This window comes from Oncorhynchus kisutch, linkage group LG18 (assembly GCF_002021735.2).
Source record: "Oncorhynchus kisutch isolate 150728-3 linkage group LG18, Okis_V2, whole genome shotgun sequence".
NCBI lineage: Eukaryota > Metazoa > Chordata > Actinopteri > Salmoniformes > Salmonidae > Oncorhynchus > Oncorhynchus kisutch.
The window spans coordinates 36,599,230-36,619,068 of NC_034191.2; the positions used below are offsets into that span (position 1 = coordinate 36,599,230).

The 19,839-nt window shown below is 45.2% G+C and overlaps 1 protein-coding gene across 1 annotated transcript in view; it reads left to right on the forward strand.

Annotated features, from left to right (window-relative positions):
• The window catches only part of LOC109909002 (sodium/calcium exchanger 2-like), a 114,210-nt gene that overhangs the window by 51,453 nt on the left and 42,918 nt on the right, over positions 1 to 19,839 (forward strand). Inside the window, exon 2 of the mRNA XM_031795955.1 lies at positions 14,729 to 15,211. Coding sequence (XP_031651815.1) covers positions 14,825 to 15,211 — 387 coding nt within the window. The 5' untranslated portion in view covers positions 14,729 to 14,824. The remainder of the gene's footprint in view (positions 1 to 14,728; positions 15,212 to 19,839) is intronic.

Below are 19,839 nucleotides of genomic sequence, written 5' to 3' on the forward strand. Positions count from 1 at the left end.
ACGAAATTGGGGAGAGGTGACATATTTTAACGTGAATATTATAAACAATATGTGCATTTCCCTACCGGAGATGTTTACATTAAATTGACCTTATTTTCCGGAGGATCTTCAATGCTGCCGGCTTATCTGACAGAATGCGGTTGGGAGGAGGAAGGCACAACATTTATCTATCTCCTGCCGTGACAGAACAGAGCACATCTGGCCTCTATAGAATCCAACACAATAGCTGGCGCCAGGCACCGCTCTGTGACAGCGGGGAGCAGCACCCAGCCTGCCTGCACTTATTAGCATTGACACTGAACAAACACACTCACTCAGTCATGAAAGTTGAAGAGTTCAGCTATTATTTTGCATGAACTTGCTATTTCTGATAATAAAGTGAAGCTTTCAAATGCTGTTTTATTCTGAAAATATTGTCTGCCCAGCTCCTCAGGGCGCAGACCTCCGCCTCTGTATAGACTTCCAGATCTAATGAGAGTGATGTTTTCGGTGCAGACTTCTTCAGACACGTTTGATGACAGAATATTCACTCTGACGACTTAGTTCATCCTAAATGTCAACGCTGAAGTTCCCTCAGAGCCCTTCTGCTTGATGAAATATGCTGAGAGGGACGGAGTAGTTCTCTATCCCAGCGTTCGGCACCTTTTTCAGATGCAAGCCCCAATAAAGACAATTATTGTCCCCGAGTGCCAAGGGAGTTCGGTTGTGTTTTATCATGTGACTTCATTCAACATGATCTTACGTCATGTGATCTGGGTTCCACCGATTAGGTCTAACGAGGAACAGGAAGGAACCGTACTCCACTCTAGGACATGTGACAGAGAGTACTACCGCACACACTGCAGTTATACATAGACTATACCATTGCTCTTGTAGTCTGGAGTGTGTGTGTGTGTGTGTGTGTGTGTGTGTGTGTGTGTGTGTGAGAGAGATCAGGACTGAGTTAGTGAGATTCTTCATCTACTGTACACATTACCATACAATACTGTATTGCCCAAAGGTAGTAGTATTTGACATGTTATTCACCATTCATAATATGACAATGCAATTCAAAATGAACTAGAAATACTCAGTGCAGTTCAGTACGACTGTAGCCTATAGGCTATTTAAGCAATAAGGCCCGAGGGGGAGTGGTTTGTGGCCAATATACCACGGCTAAGGGCTGTTCTTAAGCACGACGCAACGCAGAGTGCCTGGACACAGCCCTTAGCTGTGGTATATTGGCCATATACCACAAACCCCTGAGGTGCCTTATTGCTATTATAAACTGGTTACCAATGTAATTAGAGCAGTAAAAAATCAATGTTTTGTCATACCCGTGGTATACGGTCTAATATACCACGGCTGTCAGCCAATCAGCATTCCGGGCTCGAACCACCCAGTTTATAATATGCTGTAGAGCCTAATGCAATAACACCCCTTCAATAAACCATACAGCCCTCAAACTCAACTCTGGTGGACCACTGCATTTGTTCATTGTTCCCCTCTAATCAGGGACTGATTTAGACCTGTGCAATTAATGATCAGGTAGAACAGAAAACCTTGCAGAATCCGAACCTTGTATGGTCAGAGTTGAATACCGCTGTCGTACAGTATTATCAGCAAGTCCTCTATTTGGTCCCCATGTGTCTCAGTACTTAACAAATACTGTCCCTACCCACTCCTAGCCTGGGAGAGCTGTTACACACGGGTCTGGGCAGGAGGCCATTGTAAATGCAGTATTTGCGCAGAGTTGTGCTTATTTCTGGTTGAGCTTTGATTGGTTCTCTCAAACTATTTTGTCTTTTGTTGGCGGGCTGAGACCTCACGTTGTTTGGATTTGAAAATCCAACAGTTGTATTGGAAGGGGGCGGCACTCTGCGGCTGTGTGTGGTTTGGATGAGAATTAAAAGACACAGAGGAGAACCAATCAAAAAGCACGGCTCCTTCATTATCGCCGCAAACATGCCGACAACATCAAAACAGCCTTTCCAGACTCTGAAGTCAGGAGGACTTTGAGTTAGGCGTTAGCCAGACTAACACACTCCAACCTTTTCTGCCTAATCTGATTATTCCTTATCTGGTGTTTACTGTATAGTCATTTCGACAACCCCATACTCTCTTCAGTGTCTGTGACATCATGTACCTCGGAGACCAAGATCAGGAAGGGATGTTACCATGACATTAACCTCCAGCCCCTGGGTAATGGACCTGCCATCAGCCGTAAAGTACTTCCTGTCTGGAGGATGGATCTCAGACAGTGCTCCGTCAGGCAGGGTTCTGAGGGCAAAGTAGATCATTGGGTGTTTGCATTTGGAACGAACCAATCAGTCCTGTTTGTTTGACAGGTAAGAGAGGATGAACACACTGTGCCTCCTCACACGGTAATTGCCATGTTCAGCCTGGCCTCGCTGTTTGCTGTTGTATGTGTGTATGTGTGTATGTGTGTGTTCTCTGTGTGCTTGCTTTTGTGAATGTGTTAGAAAGTGTGTGAGTGCATTAGTGCATGTTTCTGTGTGTTTTAAGAGACACAAGACCAGTTGAAAAACACAGCATTCCCTGGGCTACCCCACATTTCTCTCTCTCTCTCTCTCTCTCTCTCTGTCTCTCTGTCTCTCTCTCTCTCTCTCTCTCTCTCTCTCTCTCTCTCTCTCTCTCTCTCTCAAGAGGCAACACACACAGTACTTCGGCAACAACAACCAGCTGCCTCACAACAGCAGATAAGGCACCCCCCCCCCCCCCCCCCCCCCCCCCCCCCCCCCCCCCCCCCCCCCCCACACACACTAAATTAAGATTAAGGTCATGCAGTTTCCAAACAATCAAATCAAATGTTATTGGTTACATACACGTGGTTAGCAGATGTTAATGCAAGTGTAAAGATATGCTTGTGCTTCTGGTTCAGACAGTGCAACAATATCTAACAAGTAATCTAACAATTCCACAACAACTACCTAATACACACAAATCTATAGGGGTGAATGAGAATATGTACATAAAAATATATGGATGACTGAGCGGCATAGGTAAGATGCAAAAGATGACATAAAATACAGTATATACATATGAGATGAGTAATGCAAGATATGTAAACATTATTAAAGTGACTAGTGATCCATTTAATAAAGTGGCCAATGATTTGTAGGCAGCTGCCTCCCTGTGTTAGTGGTGGCTGTTTAACAGTCTGATGGCCTTGAGATGGAAGCTGTTTTTCAGTCTCTCGGTCCCTGCTTTGATGCACCTGTATTGACCTCGTCTTCTGGATAATAGCGGGGTGAACAGGCAGTGGCTCGGGTGGTTGTTATGCTTGATTATCTTGTCAGCCTTCCTGTGACATCAGGTGCTGTAAGTGTCCTGGAGGGCAGGTAGTTTCCCCCCGGTGATGCGCTGTGCAGACCTCACCACCCTCTGGAGAGACCTGTGGTTGTGGGCGGCGCAGTTGCCGTACCAGGCGGTGATACAGCCCGACAGGATGCTCTCGATTTGCCTCCTTGGCGAACGTCTCTATGTACACAGGAGATACAATGTCAGGTTGAAGTGTGAGTGTGTTGAAATCCTGTATTGTACAGTACTTGAGGTGAGATTGAGCCAACAGCACAACAGCATCAATCACAGTAACAGCATGTATGACCATTAAGGGTATTTGTTCCATATGAACCATAATTGGGGCGTTATTTGGCATTTAGTTCACATTTATTAATATTCATGGGAACTGGTGACAAATAGACCCAATCTGTCTGGGACAATGATGAACCATTTAATGTCACCAGTAATGGGGTTGACGTGATGAAGATTAATTGGTTTAGCGTGACAGCTGATGCCCCCTCTCCTGTGCTGAGATGAGTGGTGTGTTTATGGTTGTGACAAGGCTTTGGCGAGATGAGGGGAACACTGATGAGGTGTCTGAGGTTACATTAGTCTAACTAGTCTGTACTGTACAATCTTAGAAAAAAAGGTGCCATATAGAATCAAAAAAGGGTTATTTGCTGTCCCCATAGGAGAACCCTTTGAGGAACCCTTTTTGGTTCCAGGTAGAACCCTTTCCACAGAGGGTTCTACCTGGAATCAAAAAGGGTTGTCCTATGTGGACAGCTGAATAATCCCTTTGGAACCCTTTTTTCTAAGAGTGTAGAACTGCAGAACAGTAGAAATTGTGTAGGAGGAGACATTTATCTCTCGCTACCTCTCATCTGATATGTTTATCCAGCTCGTTGTTCTTCCTGGCTGTCATCTATCTCTGTACCTTTCTCTCTCTCTCTCTCTCCGTCTCTCCATTTCTATTGACCTTTGTCTATCTCCAATGTACCTTCCTCCCTTCCCTCCCTCGCTTTGCCTCCCTCTTCCGCTCTCTCTCCCCCCTCTCTCCATCTCTACCCTCTCACCCCTCATTCCCCCTCTCTCTCGCCATCTCTACCCTCTCACCCCCTCTCTCTCTCCATCTCCACCCTCTCACCCCCCCTCTCTCTCTCCATCTCTACCCTCTCACCCCTCCTTCCCCCCCTCTCTCTCTCCATCTCTACCCTCTCACCCCTCCTACCCCCCTCTCTCTCCATCTCTACCCTCTTACCCCTCATTCCCCCGCTCTCTCTCCATCTCTACCCTCTCACCCCCTCTCTCTCCATCTCTACCCTCTCACTCCTCCTTCCCCCTCTCTCTCTCCATCTCTACCCTCTCACCCCTCCTTCCCCCTCTCTCTCTCCATCTCTACCCTCTCACCCCTCCTTCCCCCTCTCTCTCTCCATCTCTACCCTCTCACCCCTCCTTCCCCCTCTCTCCATCTCTACCCTCTCACCCTCTATCTCTACCCTCTCACCCCTCCTTCCCCCTCACTCTCTCCATCTCTACCCTCTCTCCCCTCCCTCAACCTCTCTTCCTATATCTCTCCCTCCCCTTCTCCCTCCCTCTCTCTCCCACTCTGTCCATCTCCCCCCTCCACCTATTCTGACTAGGCAGGGTGAGGAGTGTGTTCAGACAGGCGTGTGTTAATTGGAGGAGACTGGTGCGTCCGTTACCCATCTCGGGCCATTTCCCTCTCCTCGCTGAGGGTCACGACCCCGGGGAGGGAGGGATGCCATCATCCACGTCTGACACTGTTCCCTCACCATCACGCTCACCGCATCTGCTTACCCAGATGCCTCTGTGTTGCCCACTAACAGGTGACATTTTGTAATGGATTGACACACCAGAGGAGGCTGGTGGGAGTAGCTATAGGAGCTCTGGCTCATTGTAATGGTTTGAATAGAATCAATGGATAAATAATTGTAAATAATAATTTGTTCTTAACTGACTTGCCTAGTTAAATAAAAACTTTTTTTTAAATGGAACGCAGTCAAACTTTTTGTTTCCATGTGTTTGATGTGTTTGGTACCATTCCTTTGATTCCATTCCAGCCATTACAATGAGCCCATCCTCCTTTAGCACCTCCCATCAGCCTCCTTTGTCACACATAAAGGTGATATAAGGACAGTGTGAATTATTCAAAGATGGAGAAAGCAAGCTGTATCATTAGTGCTGCATAGTCTCTGGCAGACAGATATAACCATAGAGATTCAGCATTAATAAAGAATTGAGATCAGCTTTGACTTTCCCCTTTTGATTGTTCTGAGCAATCAGCTTTGATTGATGATGGCATTTCAAGCCTCTGCGAAAAGCAGACAGATCCCAATTAGGAAAATGAGCGAAAGGACCCTAATCAGATAGACACTTATCAAACTGAGTGCTTTGCACTTCTGATCTGGTTTGATTAAGGAATCAACCTCTTTAATCTGCTTTTGTGTTTTTCCCCCCGAGAGAACAAATGGTCCATTAGAAAATGAGATGCTCCTGCAAAAAGCAGGTGAGGGATGGCATGAGGGTTTGGTAAGGGCGTCTGAAGGGCACCTGGCATAGACAGGGCTGTCAACAGAGACTTGTTTCTGGGTGGGTAGAGTCTAAACCAGCTCAGCGAGGCAGACAAAAAAGGGCCACGGACAACAGAAATAGATTAGTGAAGCACCCTGGGACGAGGCGCCCTCTTTGGAAGGCTGTTTGGCGGGGGGGGGGGGGGGGAGCGCTCCTCGGGGATCTCTGTGTCGTCCGTAGAATGCTCTTTCAGATGAGCTTTTTTTCCTCAGAGTACTTTTCCTTTTGAAAAGTAAACCAAGCAAAGGTGTTTCTGGTCGGGCAGCATAGTGGTAATGGATTCCTCAGTGAGAGCCTCTCATTCACTCTGTTGTTATTGATATCTAGGATCGATTTCCCGTTTAGAATGTCTTAGGAGGCGAGATGGCCTGCCGCTAGTCACCTGCATTCAAGAGGCATCACGCATTACTTGAACCTTGCTAATGAGAATAGAATAACAGAGTTACATCAGGTGACTCCTGACCGCATGGCCTCAACGTCCATATCCCGTTGAATCTTGAATAGGAGCTAATGTTATTGCTCCGAGCGTGACATAACTAAACGTAATAGGATGTGTTGATGTACAGCGCCGTATTAAACATAAATGATCGCCCATCACAGTGTATAGTCAGGCAATTGGTTCCAGGGGCATCCAGCCTCCCATCGGTCAGGCAGGGCTCTGTGCTGAGCCAAAATGGACACTGTCTTGTGTGTCCTGTTGGGCTTTTGCCAGCACCAGCAAGCCTGAAGTAGTCCCAGGAAGAGGAGGAGCGGGGGAGACACACGCAAGACCTGCCCTTTGGTTAAATACATGTGTACACGTACATCCTGTTTATAGTGTCGTCTTCAAGTGGCACCCTACTCTCTATAGTGCAATACTTTTGACCAGAGTGCCCTGGGTCCTGGTCAAAAGTAGTGCACTACATAGGGAATAGGGTGCTGTTTGGAATGCATAGTCATTATTTCTTGGATACTGTGTGTCAGGTGAGTTGGGTAATGATGCATGAATATGCATGATCTGTTTTTACTTTACAGCTACTTGATCATTTGAAAATAGATTTTCTAAAAATGTCCAAAAAAGAAATATGCCAGTGGCTTGGCCATATCACTAGAGATAAAAGAGGAACTCACAGTCACTGTGCGCTAGATAGAATCACATCTATCCTCCCTCTATCTCTTTGTGCCTTCACATCTGTCACACGGACCAAAGTGGCCTGAACAGCACAGTCTAGCAGAACAAGTCTCCCTGAGTAAGCGTTTGACGCAAAGTTTGGAAGTCGAAAGCTTGTGTGTTGACAAAGCTACGCTACCGCTCCTTCAGGTATGCAACTCAAACTACTTGCCTAATTGAACTGCAGCTAGCGATTCCGTGTCTGACACCTGCCAGGCCGATAATGGCTGCTCAACCTTTCAGAAAGGCTAACTCGATTAGAGGCGGAACTCAACCAAGCGTATAAGGGCTTTTTCACTTATAAAACTCTCACTGAGTTTACCAACATGCGTTTGTATGACTCTTTTCAAGACACAGGGTTTTAAAATAACAAGAGAAATGGGAAGTCCATTATTATTATCACAAAACACACAAGCAATATGATAAGCAGATAAATCAAGATGCGTACAGCGCCCTTATCCAACACCTTGTTAGGCTAACAATGCACAGTTTTTGGTCTATTATAATTGTATGAGAAGCACAGCTTTTGATAACGAGAAAACGTGGTCTGGCCTCTATTACAATATAACTAGTTCTTAAATGTTGAAAGAAAAGTCTTAATCAAGGACTTAGATAGATTTCACCTTCAAACTTCACAGTAAAAACAAAGCATAATAATAAGAAATAATAATAATATCTCTAACTAAAAAGCCTTATCAATGTTTCAGCAGACAACAGGGCCAGTGACCAAGGCAGGAATGAGCATAAGGTACAGAGTACTCTAAGCTCCTTATGCACAGTTGAAGTCAGAAGTTTAACATACACTTAGGTTGGAGTCATTAAAACTAGTTTTTCAACCACTCCACAAATTTCTTGTTAACAAACTATAGTTTTGGCAAGTCTGTTAGGACATCTACTGTGTGCATGATACAAGTAATTTTTCCAACAATTGTTTACAGACAGATTATTTCACTTATAATTCACTGTATCACAATCCCAGTGGGTCAGAAGTTTACATACACTAAGTTGACTGTGCTTTTAAACAGCTTGGAAAATTCCAGAAAATTATGTCATGGCTTTAGAAGCTTCTGGTAGGCTAATTGACAGTCATTTTAGTCAATTGGAGGTGTACCTGTGGATGTATTTCAAGGCCTACCTTCAAACTCAGTGCCTCTTTGCTTGACATCATGGGAAAATCAAAAGAATTCAGCCAAGACCTGAAAATAAATTGTAGACCTCCACAAGTCTGGTACATCCTTGGGAGCAATTTCCAAACGCCTGAAGGTACCACGTTCATCTGTACAAACAATAGTATGCAAGAATAAACACCATGGGACCACGCAGCTGTCATACTGTTCAGGAAGGAGACGCGTTCTGTCTCCTAGAGATGAACGTACTTTGGTGCAAAAAATGCAAATCAATCCCAAAACAACTGCAAAGGACCTTGTGAATATGCTGGAGGAAACGGGTACAAAAGTATCTATATCCACAGTAAAACGAGTCCTATATCGACATAACCTGAAAGGCCGCTCAGCAAGGAAGAAGCCACTGCTCCAAAACCACCATAAAAAAAGTTTGCAACTGCACATGGGGACAAAGATCGTACTTTTTGGAGAAATGTCCTCTGGTCTGATGAATCAAAAATAGAACTGTTTGGCCATAATGACCATCGTTATGTTTGGAGGAAAAGGGGGAGGCTTGCAAGCCGAAGAACACCATCCCAACCGTGAAGCACGGGGGTGGCCGCATCATGTTGTGGGGGTGCTTTGCTGCAGGAGGGATTGGTGCACTTAACAAAATAGATGGCACCATGTGGAAGGGAAATTATGTGGATATATTGAAGCAACATCTCAAGACATCAGTCAGGAAGTTAAAGCTTGGTCGCAAATGGGTCTTCTACATGGACACTGACCCCAAGCATACTTCCGAAGTTGTAGGACAACAAAGTCAAGGTATTGGAGTGGCCATCACAAAGCCCTGACCTCAATCCCATAGAAAGTTTGTGGGCAGAACTGAAAAAGCGTGTGTGAGCAAGGAGGCCTACAAACCTGACTCAGTTACACCAGCTTTGTCAGGAGGAATGGGCCAAAATTCACCCAACTTATTGTGGGAAGCTTGTGGAAGGCTACCTGAAACATTTGACCCAAGTTAAACCATTTAAAGGCAATGCTACCAAATACGAATTGAGTGTATGTAAACTTCTGACCCACTGGGAATGTGATGAAAGAAATCAAAGCTGAAATGAATTACTCTCTCTACCATTATTTTGACATTTCACATTCTTAAAATAAAGCGGTGATCCTAACTGACCTAAGATAGGGAATGTTTACTAGGATTAAATGTCTGGAATTGTGAAACACTGAGTTTAAATGTATTTGGCGAAGGTGTATGTAAACATCTGACCTCAACTATCTGACAGCTTCATTTGCATTTGTACATTTTATTATTTTAGCAGACCCTCTTATCCAGAGCGACTTACAGTGCATCTTCAGATAGCTGGGTGGGACAACCACATATCACAGACATAGTATGTATACTCTTCCTGAATAACGGAGCTATCAGCGAAGTCAGAGGGAGTGTTTTTTCAAGTTAGTTCAAATACATTCCTTCCATAACATGCATATTTTTTACCCGACTTTAAGCAATCCTATACATTCTTACAACGACATCCATTTCTCTGTAGCCCATCTAAGCTCAGGACACCCCCCCCCCCCCTCAATACACATGCTAATGCTATAGTCACTAACTCCTTTATATACCTTTTTTTTTAAATGTTATAGCTGACACTATCGCCTGACGATAATCGGGTACCATTGACCCAAGCAAGGCTGGGCACATTCTCTAACTCTGTGTGGGTGTGCACAATCTCAGGCTGCTTGCTGCCTGGTGCATGCAAGCATAACCAGAGTGGTTTCTCTTCCAGTCTATGCCTAAATATGGACTTCCCTTTCCTAGGGTCACCCCAGACCAGACCAATGACTTATCCTTAATCATCCCATATTACTTCAATTATACATTTTCATTCTAATTCAATCAAGTCTGTCCAAATTCACTTCTTCTTATGCGTCTCTGTGTAGCCTGGCGAAAGCAAACCCAGCACAAACCCAGCACAGGACACAAACTCATTTGGGGTTGTTTATTCTGTCGAAGCTTACATTTAAAATAAGACCATGTGGGAGGGAAATCACTGCATGGTGAAGTCACCATAAAGTAAAGTTCTGTCACCTGTTAGTAAAGTGCATAAAAACAATCTGTACAAAGTGAAATGCATCGACCCTAGTGGCTCTGTTTTCTATTCTGTTGTTGTCATTTTTACTCCCTTTTTCTCCCCAATTTCCTAATTACGATCTCATCGCTGCAACTCCCCAACGGGCTCGGGTGAAGCAGTGGCTCTGCTTTCTAAAAAAAGAAAAGAAAATACAAAGACCACAACGTTCACAGTTAGAATGGACTTTCTAATGTCAAATGTCTGAGTGCAAGATGTCCATCAACAAAATGACATCTTGCATGAAAACCCACACAAACACACCGTCCACGTGAAACCCTAACCCCACATGGAACAGTAGATCCTCATCTTACCCATACTGCACTGGGTGAAATGACATATCAACATATACATGACAATTAAACAATTCAACAATATACAGCACCTAAAGCTTTATATGAAATATGTCATTCTGATAATTACTCGCACTTCAAATAATGTTAACAACTCCACAACGTGGTTCTGAGAGCCCTGGTATTCAGCCAGCAAGGTGCTTACATCCCCATGTCATTCTGAAAGTATCAACAGGCTAACACACCATCTGGCATCAATATTACAAAACGCTGCAGATTGTGCAAAATATGATATATTCCAGTACGAGTGGAAAATAAAACGTTTTCATTAACCCAATGTAACGTTGGACCCACGATGGCTTCTTCTTCTATGGTATATTGGGGATCGCACAATTTAATGTGCATTCCGCCCACTATTGTGCAGGATGGAAACAGGATAATTCAATCACATGGTTGCAGTCACTGATAAGGGTGGACAGCTGTGGATTAGTGAGGAATGTGGGCCGAGGTCAGGTTAGGTCACATGACGGGAGAAGGAACAGTTTATTACCTGTATCACTTAACTTCCTGCCTAGCAACAGATATGTATAGCTGTATTGGCTGTCCAGATGTGTAAGGGGGAGACACAGCTGTCCAACTGTTCATCCACTTCCTCCATCTTTCCTCTCCAGTCTGCTCCCCATGATGGATTACAACAGCTCTCCAGTGTAATTGCTTTCTCTCACTCTTACACATTGTGGAGGCACAATCCCATAACCGCTTGCACACATTATTTACAGCTCTCTTAAAGGGACAGTGCTACTAAGTGGATCCAAATGAATACAGCTATGTGCTTTTACCACCTGGCTACATCTGGATTCAATGTCCATTGTCAATGTCCAGTGTGTGTGTGCGTGCGTGTGTATGTGTGTGTGTGTGTGGCTACGGTCAGCCTGGGGTCATTGTGATTTAGCTGTGGTATGTGAGTGCGGTTCAGCAGTTTTGCTGAGGCAGCTATACATACCCCAGGCCCCCAGTCGCCACCAGTCCCAGCCTAGCCAACCAGGCTGCTTGGAGAGCCCTTCCCCACAATACCCAGCCCCACAGGGCACTAGTGGGCACGTCCATGGAAGGCAGTATGCTTGTGACAAAGAGTTCTCCTAGGCTCTCTGTTTCCTCCTTCCTCCCTTCTACTCTCTCCTTCCTCTCTTCTTCTCTCTATCCTTCCTCTCTTCTTCTCTCTCTCCTTCCTCTCTTCTTCTCTCTCTCCTTCCTCTCTTCTTCTCTCTCTCCTTCCTCTCTTCTTCTCTCTCTCCTTCCTCTCTTCTTCTCTCTCTCCTTCCTCTCTTCTCTCTCCTTCCTCTCTTCTTCTCTCTCCCCTTCCTCTCTTCTTCTCTCTCCCGTTCCATCTGTGATCACTCTCCCAAATGTTCACCAGGTCGCCATGGAAACACTCTGGCCGTGCTGAGAATATCTATGAACACACTCGTCATGGCAGGACTACCCCACTCTCTTTCATTTTTAGGCTTTCTTTCTCTCTCATCTCTCTATGGTTTTCTCACCCCCTTCCTCTCGTCCTCTCTCGCTCTGCTCTTCTGCCTCTCTCTCTCCTTCTTGTTCACTCTCTCTCCATTCATTTTTACCCTTCTCCTTGTCCATCATGCTGAGTATCAGCAACCCTCCTCTCATGGACACCTCCCCCCTCCTCAACCATCCTCTTCATCACATATCCCATTTAAACATCTCTTCAGATTCCTTTTTTCTCTTTTTGTCCTGCAGCATCCCTCCATCTCGTCTCCCAGCCTCGGAATGGCTCTGGTTACCAGGTCACAGAGGAACACAACACAAACACTATACATATCAAATAGAGAATGCATCCCAAATGGCAACATATTCCCTATATAGTGCACTTCTTTTCACCAGAGCCCTATGGGCCCTGGTCAAAAGTAGTGGACTTTATATGAAATAGGGTGCCATTTGAAAGACATCAAGAGTGCTGCTCTCTGAACAGTGCAGGCCCAATGTAAGCAGCCAGCCTATCCTTCTTCCCCCCAGTGCCCCCCCCCCCTCTATTCTCCTGGAAATGGAACTACATCAGCCCTCCATCATTAGACATTCGTCTCTAAGCAAACACACAGCTAGACTGGACTGTCAGTCTGAGGGGACAGAGAGACAGAACACGACTGCACACTGGAGGTGTGTGTGTGTTTGGGGCAAGATTGTGTGTGCGCGCGAGTGTGTGTTTACTAAGTGAGTGTGTATGTGTACGCGCACACGTATGGGAAATATCTTATGTTGTTGTTAAGACCAATTACATGGAAGCCCGGACTGAGTATAAACTGAAACTCTGCAGTAGCAGCGATGAGTTGCGTATAACCTGAGTTATTCCTATTGCAAAAGCATCAGATGATGGTTTTGTGGGTAGCCTCTCAATATAACATTCTTGACATAGGGATACTCAATCCTACTCATCGTTGCCGGGTACATGGTGAATAATACTGTATGTAGACGAGTGCATTGAGATGGATATGCTTTCAAGGGCCTTCAGCTGCTCTATAATGTTAAAGCTGGACTGACAACGTGAGAGACAAAGATAAAGAAGGCGATAGAGAGAGAGAGAGAACGAGAGCGGGAGAAGGGTAAAGAGAGAGGTTGTGCGTGCGGACAGACGTCTACACCTCAGGTTACCCTCAGTAGGTCTCACATTGTGCCTGTAATCTGCTTAACTAGCTCTCTGCTCTACACATTCTCCCTTGCAGATGGTGCTCACACACTGCACCCAAAAACTACACACACTGTAGAGCAGGAACCCAGAGAGCAGGAACACAAGTAACACCTGGTGAAAGAATGGTTGAATAACAGATACTGTATACACATAAATGCCCTCACAATCTGTATACGTGAGTGTGTGTACAGGCCTAAAGTTGTGTGTATCTGTTCAACAATTATACTCACTAGGCCTTTATCCCAAATGAAATGGCACCTGAGGGCCCTGATCAAAAGTAGTGCACTATACAAGAAATAGGATGCCATTTGGGTCTCAACCTAGTAGAATAAATAAGAAAACCAACTAACTTTCTGTACATACTGCTTCAAAAACACACTGCCAGTCAGCCATGGACCCTGACCCACTTTTACAGTGAGAGAGAGTGTGTTAGAGTTTCTGAGTATCTTGCTGCTCAGTGTTCGGGCTCTCAGGGTCATTGTGTTCTCAACCGAGGGAACAGGTCTTTGTGGAGAGCCTGGTACATTGTCACAAAGCCAGTTGGAACAGCGCTGTCACTGTCATCACAGAAACCACCATGAACTATCTCTCCCATCCAAACCCCAGCCTTTTCTCTCTCTCTCTCTCCAGGGCCAACATTCTCCCTCCGCTTTGGGCTTTAAGCCTATTCAGAGCCATGTGTTCTATTCAGACAGCCCCCCCCCATCTTTCTCTCTCTGTCTCTCTCTCCATCTCACTCTCTCTCTCTCTCTCGCTCTCTCTCACTCTGTCTCTGTCTCTCTCACTCTCACTCTCTGTCTCTCTCACTCTCACTCTCTGTCTCTCTCTCTCTCTCTCACTCTGTCTCTGTCTCTCTCTCTCTCTCACTCACTCTCTCTCTCTCTCTCTCTCTCTCTCTCTCACTCTCACTCTCACTCTCACTCTCACTCTCACTCTCACTCTCACTCTCACTCTCACTCTCACTCTCTGTCTCTCACTCACTCAGTCTCTCTCTCTCTGTCTCTCTCTCTCTCTCTGTCTCTATCTCTCTCTCTCTCTCTCCTGTCAATAGAAAGCAGAGAGCATGTACGCCAATGTGGGCGCCTTCAAGTTGAATAGCCGTGAAAGGTTTATATTCATGATTCAAGGGCATGACGTTAACATTTACTATTCAAGTGCATGTTGACATTTTTGTTCTCATATTGCAGTTGGAAACCTTCCACAGCAACTGGAAACAAGGACGATGGTTAAAAATAATTTGTTCTATGTCAACCACAATAATGATTCAGTTATCAAATGTGGAACATTTTTATTTAGCTAAAAAAATATATATTTTGAGGCAGATGGTTTATTTATCTCGTACTCCATACAGGCCAATGAAAGGCTGGTGTATGTTTGCTGCTGGCTCCACCCAAGTATTGTTCTCTCTCTCTTCTCCCTCTCTTCTCCCTACTGTTCTATCCATCTCTCTCTCCTCCTAGGTGAGCTAGTCCTACCCCTCCCAGCCACGCCCTGCATCTTCTCCCCGTCTCTCTCTTCGTCCGCCTCATCCATCTCTTCCCCCGGCATTCTCCGCCATGGCACTCCTCTCCACCGCTCTCTCTGCCTCTGTCCCCTTCCTCCTCTTCCTCCTCCTCCCCCTTCCTTCGCCCTGCGCCCTGGAGTCTCTACGAGGAGGAGGAGGAGAGGAAGAGAACCGCTCCATCTCCACCATGTCCTATCCCTCCATGTCTCCGGAGTTCTGGAGCAACAGCAGCACGGGGCTGGGCAGCAGTTCAAAGTGTTCGCAGCCGGTGGTGTGCAGGCCGGGCACCCTGCTGCCCGTGTGGAAGCCCCTGAGCCCCGGGCTGGGCGACCAGGTAGCCAGGGCCGTGGTCTACTTCACCTGTCTCATGTACATGTTCCTGGGAGTGTCCATCATCGCAGACCGCTTCATGGCCTCTATCGAGGTCATAACCTCCCAGGTTGGTACCGTGGGACAGATTGATCCATATGATAGAGTTGTTAAAGCATTGTACTAGGGATGTCGTCTCATTCACTACAGAATGAAAATGACATAGAAACAGAATGAAGAGATGCTATTTTTACAGAGAGAGCTCTCCCACTCTTAGACCCAGTGGTTGGCTCTCCTTTCTCACCTCTCCCTAGACTACATTAACTGTCACTCAAACACAGTGAACATCGAAACACTCTATAATAAAGGCATTGTAAAACTCGCCTCTGCAGGGGTGATAGACATAACAGTTTCCATCTCCAGGAATGCCGCCTTGCTTCTCGGTGTTACCACAGACAGCTCAAATGAACGTGTTATTTCTATGTTTGGGTTTCTACATTTCTTGTAGTGACTGACTCTGGGGCCATATGGAATTCCAATATTTCAATATTTCTCTGCTGACTCAATAAACTGAAAGAGATTCTACCCTTGGGTTGGAACCGGTTCAGAGAACCGAACCGAAAACCGGAAAGTAATGAACATTTTGAAGAAACGGAACCCGAGAATGAGAGTGATACAGTTCTGCAGCAGAACCTTTATTTTAAAAGCACGGGAACTGGTTCAGAGAGTTACTTTATGTTCTGGGCATGTTTTTCTAGTGCCACAAAATGACGCAACAAAGCAGCTATGCAAAAAGCCCTCACTCTGTCACTCGGAAACTGTGTCCAGTGTCTGCCTGCAAGCTGAAACTCTTTGCCAGTGTGTGTGGGTGTAAGATACCTGCACTTCCCCCTCTGACGGAGAGAAACAACATGGTGCAGTTTGAGGCCATGTGGCGGAGAGTGATGTCATCAGGTGGTTCTGGGCATGTGTTATGTAGTTGAGGGTTGTGTGATGTCATCAGGTGGTTCTGGGCATGTGTTATGTAGTTGAGGGTTGTGTGATGTCATCAGGTGGTTCTGGGCATGTGTTATGTAGTTGAGGGTTGTGTGATGTCATCAGGTGGTTCTGGGCATGTGTTATGTAGTTGAGGGTTGTGTGATGTCATCAGGTGGTTCTGGGCATGTGTTATGTAGTTGAGGGTTGTGTGATGTCATCAGGTGGTTCTGGGCATGTGTTATGTAGTTGAGGGTTGTGTGATGTCATCAGGTGGTTCTGGGCATGTGTTATGTAGTTGAGGGTTGTGTGATGTCATCAGGTGGTTCTGGGCATGTGTTATGGAGTTGAGGGTTGTGTGATGTCATCAGGTGGTTCTGGGCATGTGTTATGTAGTTGAGGGTTGTGTGATGTCATCAGGTGGTTCTGGGCATGTGTTATGTAGTTGAGGGTTGTGTGATGTCATCATGTGGTTCTGGGTGTTATGGAGTTGAGGGTTGTGTGATGTCATCAGGTGGTTCTGGGTGTTATGTAGTTGAGGGTTGTGTGATGTCATCAGGTGGTTCTGGGTGTTATGTAGTTGAGGGTTGTGTGATGTCATCAGGTGGTTCTGGGTGTTATGTAGTTGAGGGTTGTGTGATGTCATCAGGTGGTTCTGGGCATGTGTTATGGAGTTGAGGGTTGTGTGATGTCATCAGGTGGTTCTGGGCATGTGTTATGTAGTTGAGGGTTGTGTGATGTCATCAGGTAGTTCTGGGTGTTATGTAGTTGAGGGTTGTGTGATGTCATCAGGTGGTTCTGGGTGTTATGTAGTTGAGGGTTGTGTGATGTCATCAGGTGGTTCTGGGTGTTATGTAGTTGAGGGTTGTGTGATGTCATCAGGTGGTTCTGGGTGTTATGTAGTTGAGGGTTGTGTGATGTCATCAGGTGGTTCTGGGCATGTGTTATGTAGTTGAGGGTTGTGTGATGTCATCAGGTGGTTCTGGGCATGTGTTATGTAGTTGAGGGTTGTGTGATGTCATCAGGTGGTTCTGGGCATGTGTTATGTAGTTGAGGGTTGTGTGATGTCATCAGGTGGTTCTGGGCATGTGTTATGTAGTTGAGGGTTGTGTGATGTCATCAGGTGGTTCTGGGCATGTGTTATGGAGTTGAGGGTTGTGTGATGTCATCAGGTGGTTCTGGGCATGTGTTATGGAGTTGAGGGTTGTGTGATGTCATCAGGTGGTTCTGGGCATGTGTTATGTAGTTGAGGGTTGTGTGATGTCATCAGGTGGTTCTGGGTGTTATGGAGTTGAGGGTTGTGTGATGTCATCAGGTGGTTCTGGGTGTTATGGAGTTGAGGGTTGTGTGATGTCATCAGGTGGTTCTGGGTGTTATGGAGTTGAGGGTTGTGTGATGTCATCAGGTGGTTCTGGGTGTTATGTAGTTGAGGGTTGTGTGATGTCATCAGGTGGTTCTGGGTGTTATGGAGTTGAGGGTTGTGTGATGTCATCAGGTGGTTCTGGGTGTTATGTAGTTGAGGGTTGTGTGATGTCATCAGGTGGTTCTGGGTGTTATGTAGTTGAGGGTTGTGTGATGTCATCAGGTGGTTCTGGGTGTTATGGAGTTGAGGGTTGTGTGATGTCATCAGGTGGTTCTGGGTGTTATGTAGTTGAGGGTTGTGTGATGTCATCAGGTGGTTCTGGGTGTTATGGAGTTGAGGGTTGTGTGATGTCATCAGGTGGTTCTGGGTGTTATGTAGTTGAGGGTTGTGTGATGTCATCAGGTGGTTCTGGGTGTTATGGAGTTGAGGGTTGTGTGATGTCATCAGGTGGTTCTGGGTGTTATGTAGTTGAGGGTTGTGTGATGTCATCAGGTGGTTCTGGGTGTTATGGAGTTGAGGGTTGTGTGATGTCATCAGGTGGTTCTGGGTGTTATGGAGTTGAGGGTTGTGTGATGTCATCAGGTGGTTCTGGGTGTTATGTAGTTGAGGGTTGTGTGATGTCATCAGGTGGTTCTGGGTGTTATGTAGTTGAGGGTTGTGTGATGTCATCAGGTGGTTCTGGGTGTTATGGAGTTGAGGGTTGTGTGATGTCATCAGGTGGTTCTGGGTGTTATGTAGTTGAGGGTTGTGTGATGTCATCAGATGGTTCTGGGTGTTATGGAGTTGAGGGTTGTGTGATGTCATCAGGTGGTTCTGGGTGTTATGGAGTTGAGGGTTGTGTGATGTCATCAGGTGGTTCTGGGTGTTATGTAGTTGAGGGTTGTGTGATGTCATCAGGTGGTTCTGGGTGTTATGGAGTTGAGGGTTGTGTGATGTCATCAGGTGGTTCTGGGTGTTATGTAGTTGAGGGTTGTGTGATGTCATCAGGTGGTTCTGGGTGTTATGTAGTTGAGGGTTGTGTGATGTCATCAGGTGGTTCTGGGTGTTATGTAGTTGAGGGTTGTGTGATGTCATCAGGTGGTTCTGGGTGTTATGTAGTTGAGGGTTGTGTGATGTCGTTTGTATGTTTTGTAATTGTTCGTTTTTTTAAAAAGATATTAAAACAATTTTTTTATTAGAGAATAATAGATTTTCAATGCTAGTTAAAAAGGAAGGAACGATATAAACAGGTACTTTTTAAAGTTCGAACTGGTTCAGAATTTATTTAGCTGGTCGGAACAGTGGAGCGAAATGAAAAATATGGTGGTTCTGTTCAGAACCAAAAGATTGGAAAATAATAGGAGACTTAGTGTATTGAATTATTGGTTCCATCTGATTTAAAGCTTCAGATAATTGGTCCAGACTATTTGACATTGTTATAAATTGGATTTCTCTGCTGACGAGAGTTTTTTTTTCAACAAACTGAAGTAGATTCTAGCCCTGGAATCGATTCAATAATCAATTAACCTGCTAATGATTATTCCATTTCAGTTCATTGTTGGGCCATCGAAAACCATTGTGAATTTACTAGTTACAGTTGAAGTCGGAAGTTTACATGCACTTAGGTTGGAGTCATTAAAACTCGTTTTTCAACCACTCCACAAATTTCTTGTTAACAAACTATAGTTTTGGCAAGTCGGTTAGGACATCTACTTTGTGCATGAGACAAGTAATTAATTATTTCACTTATAATTCACTGTATCACAATTCCAGTGCATGAAAAGTTTACATACACTAAGTTGACTGCCTTTTAAACAGCTTGGAAAATTCCAGAAAATTATTTTATGGCTTTAGAAGCTTCTGATGGGCTAATTGACATAATTTGAGTCAATTGGAGGTGTACCTGTGGATGTATTTCAAGGCCTACCTTCAAACTCAGTGCCTCTTTGCTTGACATCATGGGAAAATCAAAAGAAATCAGCCAAGACCTCATAAAACAATTGTAGACCTCCACATGTCTGGTTCATCCTTGGGAGCAATTTCCAAACGCCTGAAGGTACCACGTTCATCTGTACAAACAATAGTACGCAAGTATAAACACCATGGGACCACACAGCCGTCATACCACTCAGGAAGGAGATGCGTTCCGTCTCCTAGAGATGAATGTACTTTGGTGCGAAAAGTGCCAGTCAATCCCAGAACAACAGCAAATTGACCTTGTGAAGATGCTGGAAACAGGAACAAAAGTATCTATATCCACAGTAAAACAAGTCCTATTTCGACATAACCTGAAAGCGCTCAGAAAGGAAGAAGCCACTGCTCCAAAACCACCATAAAAAAGCCAGACTACGGTTTGCAACTGCACATGGGGACAAAGAACTTACTTTTTGGAGAAATGTCCTCTGGTCTGATGAAATAAAAATAGAACTGTTTGGTGATAA